Here is a 12310-nt window from a genome sequence, read left to right on the forward strand (position 1 = left end):
TCTTTGTCTTCTTCCTTTTTCTTTTTCGCGTGTTTTCTCTCGATTGTCATTCTTTTATTGTTGCTGTGTTTTTTCTCTCTTTTTAATTGAGATTTATTTGGATCAAAAAATAAACTAAATTTAGTTTAAATTTATTGAATACATAACAATAGTATCAAGTGAACCTAACTCAATTTATAAATAAATCAAATTCGGTTTAGATTTTAAACAAAAAGTGACAAATAGTATTAAGTATTTTGCTTAAATGTAAAACTTTATTCATTTTCTGAAAAACAAAAATACAGTATAAAGCGCAGTCGTTTAGGTTAGCAGCGCGCCACCCCCAATTACAGAGTAGTGCACAAAATACGCAGTTATACCGAACACAAATTAAATTAAAAATAAAACAAAAAAGGGGAAAAAAAAAAGAAAAAGGAAAAGAAAAGAAGAACCCTAATGAATGTCTCTTCAACTTCATTATTTTCATCTCATCTGCGGGAACATAATCCTTCAACCAATTTCTGCGCTTGATTGCTCTCTCACCGATTTCAGAGTTCCAATCCCTAACATAAATTTTGCTTCTTTTTCTCAGTGAACAAAATTTCCCCTTCGCTACTGCAGCTGCAACTTTTTAGGGTATCTATGATATCTGGGTATTCGTATTTATATTTATGGTAGCTGTGGAAACTAATCGCGTGATGGAAAGGGAACGAACCCGCAAACGTCCTCGTCTCGCGTGGGACGTGCCTCCACCACCACCACCACCATCCCAGCAGGTTCCTTCAATTTTCTCGATTAATTGGAAATTGGAGATTTTAGGGTTTTTGGTTTTTAATTGCATGATATGGATATGGAAATTGAGATTGTTCTTGGCTTTCCTTGCAGGCTGAAAGGGGTGTGGTTGATGAAGGAATCGAAAAGAGGCACGCCTCGCCTCCAAGAAGGGACGACGATCGTGAAGGCCATTATGTCTTCAATCTTGGCGAAAATCTCACTCCTAGATGTAATTGCCTAATTGGCACCTTAATTGCAATTTATATATTTCTTTATTTTGTATCGATTGGTTTGGAAAAAAAAAATGAACAATTGAAATTCTTTTTATGCATGCTTACAATTGGAAAAAATGAACAATTTATTGTTATTCTATACTTCTGTTTGCTTTTAAAGTTCGTGTCGTTTTTAAAAAGTCACTGTAAATATGTTGAAAACTTGAGTCTCATTCGGTTGTTAGTTTCTTGGTTTTAGTTACCATGAACTTCTTTTTTTAAACTATTATTTTATAATTTTAAGTTAGGTTCGTGTAGTTTCACATAGGGTTTTCATTTATGGTATTCTATCATTTTTTTGAAACCCTTGTTTTGGGTAAAAATTTCCTCATATTAAGGTCTTGTTGATTTTGACAGATAAAATCCTCAGCAAGATGGGTGAAGGTTAGCGGTCAAGTGTCCTCTGATTCTGAATACAAGATTTTAATTTTTTTGTCACTGTGCTTGTGTCATTCAGCATATTGCTAGTGCTGTAGGCACATTTGGTCGAGTTTTGGAATGTTGGGATCGCCAAGCCAGAGAATACGTTGCTGTCAAGGTAATTAGGAGCATTCGGAAATACCGCGAAGCAGCAATGCTTGAAATTGATGTGCTTCAACGTCTGTCTAAGGGTGAAATAGGAATCTCACGGTAAAGACCCTAACAATGTTAAATGCCTTCCGGATTTGGTACTTCCAAATTTAAGCAACAGTAATATTTACATTAAAGAACATTTCTCTCCTGCAGCTGTGTGCAGATCCGGAATTGGTTTGATTACCGAAATCACATATGCATTGTAAGTATACTTATGATGTGTCTCTAGACAGAATATGTTTGTTCATATGCAAGAAATTTCTTTAGAGTAATTTAGATATTGATCTGGAGGTGCTTTTTTTCCTTTTTAACCCTATGATTGGGGGAGTCTTCGCAGTGTTTCATGTTAATAGGTGGCTGATTCAATTCTGAGTAATGATGATTTTTTCCCGGTGGTATATGCATGTCTTTATGTTGTTCTGTTATGCTTCTTTCTATTCAGGACATAAGTGAATTGAGTTGTTAAGTTCAGCTATATGGTGGATTGTTTTAAATATGTTCATGTGGGCTTTATTAGTAGATCTGAGAACTAAGCAGAAAAACTCCTTTCAATGCATTTTAATGGTGTTATCAGGTCTTTGAGAAGCTTGGACCAAGCTTATTTGATTTTCTAAAGAGAAATAAATACTGCCCATTCCCTGTGGACCTTGTTCGGGAATTTGGACGACAGCTTTTGGAATCTGTAGCATGTCTGTGGATTATTCTTGGCCTTCAGTTTATTTCTCATGTCTTAATTATTCTGTGGACTATTCTATCAACAAACTCTTTCTCCCTTGGCCTACTTTCTTTGTCCAGGGTGACAGTGTATCTTGGTTGTGTTTGCTTACTCTTGTTTTGTGTGATCTATCCTATTCAGATATGCATGAACTACATCTAATCCACACTGACCTGAAGCCAGAAAATATACTTCTTATTTCTTCTGAATATGTAAAGCTCCCTACCCGTAAGGTATTTGGCATTTTATAGTGCTAACATAATAACCTCTTTGGATTTGGGTATAGACTCAATTATGACATATTTAAGGAAAATGGTTGAATTGGTACAGAGGATTACCTCAGGTGAAATGCAATTCAGATGCTTGCCCAAGTCTAGTGCCATTAAGCTGATTGATTTTGGTAGTACTGCTTTTGATCATCAGATTCATAACTCCATTGTTTCTACAAGGCATTACAGAGCCCCTGAGATCATTCTAGGTAACTAAATCTGGGTTGAGCTGGTGAAAATGTGTTTTGGTTGTTTATTGGTCGGTTGACACGCAGTCCTTGGGGAAAGAATTATGAACGATGAGTAGTACATTGAAAACATTAACAGCAGCTTACGTTAGGGCATCTGTGCTTAATTCTTCCAGTTCTACTTATGGTTTATTTTTACTTTAGCATTTTGCAATTAACATATTTATTTTTATTCGACCTTTAATTTTTAATATGGGATTGATCACTTTAGTAGCTTTCCTATGTTGATGTATTTGAATTTCGGCAATAATGAAACGGTGTCAAGTATGTCTTGCCTGGATGTTATGCTTTGGGAGACTTAATTATTTTAGTTTTTGACTGAGACTTTTCTCTATATGTAATTATCAATACTAGTACAGTAGTTCTTGAGCCAGAATAAATCATGGCTGTTCCTATTGACACATTCTCACCTGCATCTGTAACAATAATTGCAGGTATAGGGTGGTCCTACCCGTGTGATTTGTGGAGTGTTGGTTGTATTCTTATCGAACTATTAACAGTGAGTCTTATAACTATCAAGTGTGTTGGACAGGGCTTGAATATGGAAAAGTTGGCCTTAGTGTTCTAAACCTGAAACTTCTTTCAGGGTGAAGCATTGTTTCAAACTCATGAAAACTTGGAACACCTGGCAATGATGGAGAGAGTGCTGGGACCTATACCCGAACACATGGTCCGAAGGTCTACGTAAGTAGTGAATTTGATTGTGCTCTTAAGTCTTCCCTCCTAAATATACTAATAGACCTGAGATACATCCAGAGCAACAGTGTCCGAAGTTATGAATGCACAAGCATAATATCATTTACTGACATATCCTTTTGCCCATTTGGTCCTTGCGCAGCCGAGGAGCAGAGAAATATTTCAGGCGTGGAGCAAGACTAAATTGGCCTGAAGGAGCTGTTTCAAGGGAAAGCATCCGTGCTGTTAAGAAGCTCGATCTTCTTGAGGTTTGTTTTGTTTCCTTATCCAAACCAGTATATGTGACTGCTTGGCTTAAATCTTCAACCCATTATTGGTTCATGGTTTAAAAAAACAAGGTGAAAATTATCATGGATGACTCATCCAAAATACAGCTCATCCATGAAAAACTTCACCTTATTATCCCATTGCCAAATATACCCTATTAAAAAAAGAAAGAAAAAGAACATTACCTGTAATGACAAATAAATATGCTTTACAGGATATTGTATCAAGCCGTGTGGATTCTTCAAGATCATCTTTAACTGATTTGTTACATGGCTTATTGACTTATGATCCGAATGAACGCCTAACAGCTCGACAAGCCCTTGATCATCCCTTCTTTAGAAATCCAACTTAACAGAATCCCAACTTGATATGTACTATGCTTTGGAATTATGAGTAACATCTTGAAGATTGTATGCTGCTCAGCTACAACTTAGTTTTGCATGTATTGATCAATCATTCAATTTTGTTGTTTTCAATCACCACCAAAAAAAAAAAATGTTTCCTAATAATTCCCTGCTCCTGTTTTGTTTCCCAAGTTTTGATAATTCCAAGGATTCAACCTTTTGTGTTTTAATAATCTAATCCGTTTGCATTGGAATATAGAGAAGGTAAAATGAAAATAATGGAAAAATATAATAGACTGGATTCAACCATGGCCTTCAGGCTTTGGTATTCATTGAAAGATTTCTAAAGGTGGTAGGATAAGGAGTGAATGGTCTATTAAAAATTGGAAGTAACGTTTCATTATTTAATTTTAATCACCACTTATTTATCATCATATACTTTAGCATTTAATAATAATAGGGTTAACCAACAAAAATGTGCTCAAAATATTCTAGCACTCACAAAAATAACCGACAAAAATGCAGGTTTTATCCTCAATAAAAAGTGCACCAACTCCGGTTTTGTAAGTTAGAAGTCTTCAGAAATGACGTTCATGAAGGCGTGGTGTTAATTATGATTTTGCATTACCAATAATCTCCACAAGAACATAGACCGTTCTCAAATCTGTGGAACCTATTTGCATCTCTCACCACAAATACCATCTTCAAAACCTTAGAGAGACCCTTGATGAAGGTATGGCAGTCACCACAAACCCTCAAATTCTTGAAAATCCTAACCATCCTCTCTCCTTTTACCCCACCACTGACCAAAACCAATCCAATAGCCAATTTCTCACTATGGTACCTCAAACTCTCCACCTTTGATTCCTCTTCAACATCATGCAATGCAAAATTCATATTATGAACATACCCTATTTCCTCCTTCATCCTCTTCTCCATTTCTCTCAACACTTGATGAATCTTCTCTATGAGTGTATGTGTGCTATCTCCATTGAAGAAAATGTGGATTTCCTTGTTTATTTCTACCCAACTTCGTCCCGCCTCTTTCTTCAATCCCTTCCTCTTCACTTTCTCTCTCATCTTCTCGCTTTCATTCCAATATCCTGCATCAGCATACATGTTTGACAACATGACATAGTTCACTGGATTATTACCATCCATTCTCAATAATATCTCTCCCACTTTTTCACCCATCTCCATCTCCCCATGCATTCTACAAGCACTAAGCAGTGTCTGCCATATACCGGTATTTGGCTTCAAGGGCATTGTCTCAATGAGCTCCTTCGCGTCGTTTAAGCGCCCGGCACGTCCAAGGAGATCAACCATGCAAGCATAATGCTCTACTTGTGGTTTGAAATGGGGATTGCTAAGGAAACTGGAGAAGTATTGTTGTCCTTCTTTGATGAGTCCTGTATGGCTGCAAGCTGAGAGCACAGCTAAGTATGTCACACTGTCAGGTTCGATTCCATGAACTTGCATTTCGGCGAAAAGTTTAACTGCCTTGTAACCTATACCATGTTTACCATAACCAGTAATCATAACCGTCCAGGAAACAACATTCCTTGTTGGCATCTCTCTGAAAAGTGTATCTGCCTCGTCTGTTAATCCGCATTTCATGTACATATCTAAAACTGAATTTGCCACTGATGCTTCTAATCCGAATGGGACTTTGATGGTGTAAGCGTGCATTTGCTTCCCCTGCAACACAAGGGCGAAATCAGCAAACACACCTATGAGACTTGAGAGCACAAACCCATCCACCTTATGTCTGCTCTCTCTCAACTGATGAAACAAGTTTATGGACTCTTGCAAATTGTCTTCTTGAGCATAGCCAAGAATAAGTGCGCTCCAAGGTACCACATTCTTATGTTCAATTTGATCGAACACCTTCCTAGCTTTGGCTATGTGTCTGCATTTGACATAAAAATCAACCAAAGCACCTGCGACAGTTGATTGAGCCAAGTATGAAGATCCTTGTCTGATTAAGGCAGCATGTATTTGCGATCCTTCGGCAGCCATGCCAACACAACTACATGCCTTTAAAGTACTTGAATATGTATATTCATCAGGAACTTCTCCCTTTTCTTGCATCTCCCTAAACAGATTCAAAGCCCCTTCACCATTTCTCTCATGGGTGTATCCGGCAATCATTGCATTCCAACTCACAAGGTTCCTCACTGGCATAGCATCGAACATCTTAGCCGCCTCGCCAACCTGTCCGCACTTGGAATACATGTCAATAATCGAATTTCCCACGACAGGGGCAAAATAAAGATTGGATTTTGCACAAACCCCATGAATCTGCATTCCATTCTGAGGTACACCCAAAACCGTTGAAGCTTTTAGAGCAGTAGAAAGTGTGAACTCATTAGGCTTAATACTAGATAGCCCCATTTTAGAGAACAACACTAAAGAGGCATTGGGATCACCATTTTGCAAATAACCACACATCAGAGCCGTCCAAGACACCACATTTCTTTGTGGCATTTTATCAAACACCAAACATGCCAATTTCATAGTGCCACATTTTGCGTACATATCAATGAGATTATTGTTCAGGACCAAATCAAACCCTAACCCTAGCTTCTCCATAACCCCATGTAGCTGCTTCCCCTGATCAATCAAACGGTACCTCGAACACTTCTTCAATACCTCAGAGAATCGGTAACACATGCTAGAATATGGGAACGAGAACCGCGCAACTTCTCGTGCGAGAACTCGAGAACCGCTTCGTCCCCGCGGTGAAAAACTGCGCGAGAATATCGGAATTGAAAAAGATTCACGCACACGTCGTGAAGCTTTCGCTATCACAGAGCAACTTTGTGATTACAAAAATGTTGGATTGTTGCGACAAATTCAGTAATGTAAATTATGCCACCTTGCTATTCGAGCAACTCGTGGAGCCAAACGTGTTCTCTTACAACGCAATCATCAGAGCCTTAACGCACAATCAAGAACACTACCTAGCAATCACAGTGTTCAAGAGAATTCTGATGAGGGAAGAAAGGATTTCAGATAAAGTTCCGATTTTGCCCAATGAATTCACGTTCCCGTTTGTGATAAAGTCGTGTTCGGTGCTCTCATTGCGGTGTCTTGGTGAAGAGATTCATGGGCAGGTTTGGAAATTTGGGCTGAAGTCAAATTCTGTGACCGAGAATGCACTGATTGATATGTATACGAAATTCGGTGATCTGAGGAATGCACATAAGGTGTTTGAGGAAATGACTGAGCCAGATGCTGTTTCCTGGAATGGCTTGATCTTTGGGTATGCTAGGTTGGGGCAGATGGAGAGTGCAAGGGTGCTGTTTGATGAAATGCCTTGTAGAACAATTGTTTCTTGGACTGCAATGATATCCGGGTACTGCGGAATAGGGTGTTATGGTGATGCATTGGACATCTTCAGGAGGATGCAAATGGTGGGCATTGAGGCTGATGAGATTAGTGTTATAACTGTTTTGCCTGCTTGTGCACACCTTGGAGCTCTTGAGGTTGGGAAATGGATTCATATGTACTCAGGTAAAAACGGGTTTCTGCAGAAAACCGGCATCTGCAATGCACTGGTTGAAATGTATGCTAAGTGCGGTTGCATTGATGAAGCAATGAGCTTGTTTGATCAAATGGTTGAGAAGGATGTGATTTCTTGGAGTACCATGATTGGAGGGCTAGCTAATCATGGGAAAGCTCATGCATCAATTGAGCTGTTTCGGAAAATGCAGAAGGCGCAAGTTACACCTAATGGGATAACTTTTCTTGGTGTTTTGTCAGCTTGCACTCATGCAGGGTTTTGGAATGAGGGGTTGAAATATTTTGATGTCATGAGGTTGGAGTATCATATAGCCCCTGAAATTGAGCACTATGGTTGCTTGGTTGATCTTCTAGGACGTTCTGGGCAGCTCGAGCAGGCCCTTGACGCAATATCTAAGATGCCAATGAAGCCAGATTCAAGGATATGGAACTCCTTGTTAAGCTCTTGCAGGATTCATCGCAATCTTGAGATTGCTGTTGTTGCAATGGAACAGCTTTTGGAGCTTGAGCCAGAGGAATCTGGAAACTATGTTTTGCTTGCTAACATATATGCAGAACTTGGCAAGTGGGAAGGTGTATCAAATGTTAGGAAACTCATTAGAAGCAAGGGGATAAAGAAAACGCCAGGGTGTAGCATGATTGAGGTTGACAATGTGGTTCAAGAGTTTGTATCAGGTGATGATTCAAAACCCTTCTCACAAGATGTGTTTTGGATTCTAGAAGTCCTGGTTTTACACCAAACTAGAACTAATGATTTGATGGAGGATGTCACAGAAGATGCAAGTAAACTCTGGTGAAATTTAGCATAAGGTTTGTTTTTTCACCCTGCAAAGTGAACATCTTTTGAGTTTGCATAAATTACTCTAGTCGACTTAGCTAAAGTGACGAATCATATTGGTGGCGAACATACGGAAGCAAAACTGTTACTGATGAAATAGAGCTGGTTGAATCCTGAAAGAAACTCATAATATTCCTAACAATGGTGAATGTGTTCAGATCAACATGAAAAATAAACATACAACAAATTGAAGATACTAAAGGCCATATAACCCTTTTGTAGCTAACCGTTTACCTATAAAGGAGCCAAACCAATCTAATTCCTATCACTTAGCGACTATTTTTTACTTTCCAAATTCCACCAAAAGATTGTGCAGCCAAAGTTTATGAAGTTTGATCAGATGGCACAATGCGCCTGAATACGGCCTGGAAGGTTTGCCCCCCATTTCTTGCAACTTTTTGACCTTCTTCAGTTGCAGAACTCAAAAGCTTCACAACTGGATCTGCTTCAAGTTCTTTCTCAGTCAAGGCTTCAAACATGGGGTGATTCTCCAGACAAGATTTCATCCAGTCCCCAAGCTCTTCAACATCTGTAATTGTGTATATAATTCCACCAGCCTTAAGAACATAAGCATATTCATCTAGCAAGAATGGGCTGATAACCCTTCGGCGGTGATTCTTCTCTTTAAAATGAGGATCAGGAAACAAGAAAAACATCTTTGTGAGCTGTGCTTTCTCAAAATAATTGGGAATGTACTTCATTGAGTTAGTCCGCACCACAGAAACATTTTGGTATTGACCTGGATTTGCTACCCTTAGAGATAGAATCCGTTCCTTGACATACTCAGTCACTTTATCTCTAAGCTCCATTCCAATCATCAGTGTTTCTGGGAAAAGTGTTGAAAGACTAATGAGCAGCCCTCCAAAACCACAGCCAATATCAGCAAACTGGATCTTTCTAGAACCATCGGCTTGATCAGACGATGGAAAGATCTGAGGGTAATGGAGGGAATAGTCAAACTGACTGGGGGATATTGGCACAGGGAAGTGAGAGTCACTCAGTGGATTGCTGTGTGCTCGTGCTCGGTAGAAGCGCTTTCGTGGCAAACCAGTTGACTTGCTGATAGTTGCTTTTACCTCAGTCTCTGGCATGTCTATTTATTCAAACTGCAGGATGGTAAAAGCAAAAATTTTATTAATTATATTGGTAATTGATAAAGCAACACATTTTTTTGCCACAGAACCTAAGTACGAATACAGGGTAAAATACTTATATTCAAATTTTAGGTTTTGATAACTTTTTATGTCATTTTGTTTCAATCAGGCATCTAGATTGCAGGCAAACAAAATGATGCTTATACTAACAACTAACAATAGTCAAAAGACATGATATTAAGTTGATTTTAAACTGAAGTTGAGATGCAAGTTTCAACAAACAAACTGTTTTCTCTGTTCTCAAGCGGATATTATAACACAGAAAATCAAAGATAAAAGGAATATCATGCATTATTATGAACAGAAGATCACTGACCATAGATGCATATTTCAAAGCAAAACATCTGTTAAAAGATATTGTTAAGATGATAACATTAGCTAACAGTCCTGCTAGTGCTACATCAATACATCATAGACATATTGAGAGCGCAGATTCAAGGCTCTTCCTATTATTTACCATTACCTATCAACTGAAAATTGACCACATTTTCACAAGTAAATATATCATCCTAAACATTTTCCCAAATACTAAATGAAATAAAGAGTGGATACTTCTAATATCTTGAAATCTAAAAAAAGCAATCAATCTTCTTTCGTTAATGATTAAGAGGATATTTAGAATGACAACAAATTTCTCTTTTAAATTTCGGATAACTGCTATGTATCTGGATAATTAACTACATCATAAGGGCATGAAAAATGAAATTTTCCTGAAAGAAAAAATACATTTTAAAAAAAAAAAAGATAGAGTATTAGAGTTTGAAAATAATATAAACATAAACTAAACATAAGTAAACTACAATGATAATGCAGCTCAAACTATATATAAGAGAGAAAGCGAAAAATTAAACAAAGGGCGACGAAAATTGGAACAAAAAATGGCAGTAAGATTTGAACAAAATACAAATGAACCTCGTAGGAATTATGACGAACAGGTGGTGTGCGTGCTAAATCCATCAAAAAACAATTACACAAACACAAAGACCAACACAAACAAATCGCAATCCTAAACTCAAAAGTGAAAGCACAAGAATCAAAATTGGATGCAGGGAATTTTCGCCATCACAAGCGCAGACACAAAAAAAAAAAGAAAAGAGTTGAGGCTAAGTAGAGAGTACCTAAAAGAAAGGAATGAAGACAGAAACTATTGAAGCGTTCAAAGATTTTCAATGAATGCAGTGACTTTGTTGTTGTGGGAGCAGTTTCGGTGGCAACAAGCGGAGAAAGTGGAAAATGAGAACATCACAGAAACAAAGAGGTTTTTGAAGCAGAACATCAGAGTGGGAAACTCCATAACAATGTTTTTGGGCTCACATAGGTACTGGGCCTCAACTAGGCCCATTTATTTTGGCCTGTTTATTTCCTATTGGCCCTTCTGATTTTCAACTTTTATTTATTTAAGAACAAAGAAAAAATTCAAAAAATAATTAAGAATTTAGTAATTTAAAATCCCTTTTTGTATATGCAACAAATTTATTTACTAATGATAATTTTTTTAGAATTCAAATTCGCAACAAATTTAGTCTTTAGTTTGCCTAACTAATCTTTTATTATAAAATTATTTTGTTTAACACTATTTTTTTGAAGATATATAGTTTAGAATTAGAATTTAAAATTTAAAATTTATATTTTATGACTTAAAATTAGAATTAAAAATTTAAAATTTAAAAATATTGACTCATTAGTTGATTTAATAAATTTGAGTTGGTTAAATGATTAATTAATTTGTCTACTTAATAAATATTAAAGATTAAAATTTTGTTTTGTATATATAATAATTTATTAACCACTAATATGTTAAGATTTGGTTGAATTAGTCTCACATTACTTAGGATAGCAAATGGAGTAGGTGGCCTAAGCTATAAATATGAGGCTAAGTTCTCTATTTGTTTTTGCACCAGTCGAAAACACTTTAAGCTTGTATTTGATTTTTCTTTTCCTCTATACTCTTTGATTAGAGAGTGTTGTGAGGTATAGTTATATATTTGCTTTGAGAGAATGTGGGTGTACTGGGATGCCGGTGTTAGAGAGAAAGAAGTCTATGTGTTGTAACAATTTTCACATAGTGATATTCTCTGGTTGTCATTTGACAACGGCTGTGGTTTTTTCTCCGGTAATTGGAGTTTCCACGTTAAATTCTTGTGTTGTGATTGTGTCTATTTTATTTCTCTGTCAAAGGTGTTTTCTCAAGGGGGAATGGTGTCTTATTTCCAACAAGTGGTATCAGAGCTTCGGTTCGGTGGGATTTATTCTTAGTATGCTCTGTGGTTGCAGCCTAGTCTGACCTTCCACATCAGAAAAGAATTTTGTCCTATAGCTTGAGATTGATCTTTGGTTGCTGTTGTTGTTGCTGGAAGGCAGTGTGACACTGTGAGAGTACAGTTTGGAAAGGTTCTGGCTAAGGAAAGACTTGGTATTTAAGTGTGTCTATTGTGACCCACCTTTCTTTCTTGGGAACCCTTCCTAGTACACGGTCTACAATTGAGTTATACTATTCCAGTATACGGTTGCAACAATGTCAGGATATTCAAGTGCTGTGAAGCTTGAAATAGAGAAATTTGATGGAAGAATCAATTTTGGCTTGTGGCAAATACAAGTCAAGGATGTGTTGATACAATCAGGTTTGCACAAGGCGTTGAAGGAGAAGATCTCTGGT

General features: G+C 37.3%; 4 protein-coding genes across 4 annotated transcripts; 2 read left to right on the top strand and 2 right to left on the bottom strand.

Annotated features, from left to right (window-relative positions):
- Positions 1-373: 373 nt before the first annotated feature.
- Positions 374-4331, top strand: LOC107470954 (serine/threonine-protein kinase AFC3). The gene is made up of 12 exons (XM_016090381.3): positions 374-755; positions 865-982; positions 1383-1409; positions 1502-1655; positions 1752-1800; positions 2173-2287; positions 2455-2546; positions 2644-2791; positions 3265-3329; positions 3417-3514; positions 3669-3774; positions 4008-4331. Exons 1-12 carry the CDS (start codon positions 651-653, stop codon positions 4143-4145), a joined length of 1215 nt encoding a protein of 404 aa, XP_015945867.1. The 5' UTR covers positions 374-650; the 3' UTR covers positions 4146-4331.
- Positions 4332-4713: 382 nt separating this feature from the next.
- LOC107470980 (putative pentatricopeptide repeat-containing protein At3g15130) lies at positions 4714-6810 on the bottom strand. The gene has a single exon (XM_016090416.3). It carries the CDS (start codon positions 6808-6810, stop codon positions 4762-4764), a length of 2049 nt encoding a protein of 682 aa, XP_015945902.1. The 3' UTR covers positions 4714-4761.
- An 8-nt stretch (positions 6811-6818) lies between these two features.
- LOC107470981 (pentatricopeptide repeat-containing protein At2g20540) lies at positions 6819-8608 on the top strand. Its single transcript, XM_016090417.3, has one exon. It carries the CDS (start codon positions 6819-6821, stop codon positions 8457-8459), a length of 1641 nt encoding a protein of 546 aa, XP_015945903.1. The 3' UTR covers positions 8460-8608.
- A 3-nt stretch (positions 8609-8611) lies between these two features.
- Positions 8612-10921, bottom strand: LOC107470982 (tRNA (guanine-N(7)-)-methyltransferase). Its single transcript, XM_016090418.3, has 2 exons — positions 10773-10921; positions 8612-9606 (listed from the first exon to the last, which is right to left on the bottom strand). Exon 2 carries the CDS (start codon positions 9589-9591, stop codon positions 8824-8826), a length of 768 nt encoding a protein of 255 aa, XP_015945904.1. The 5' UTR covers positions 9592-9606; positions 10773-10921; the 3' UTR covers positions 8612-8823.
- Positions 10922-12310: the final 1389 nt, after the last annotated feature.

This window comes from Arachis duranensis, chromosome 10 (genome assembly GCF_000817695.3).
Source record: "Arachis duranensis cultivar V14167 chromosome 10, aradu.V14167.gnm2.J7QH, whole genome shotgun sequence".
Lineage (NCBI taxonomy): Eukaryota > Viridiplantae > Streptophyta > Magnoliopsida > Fabales > Fabaceae > Arachis > Arachis duranensis.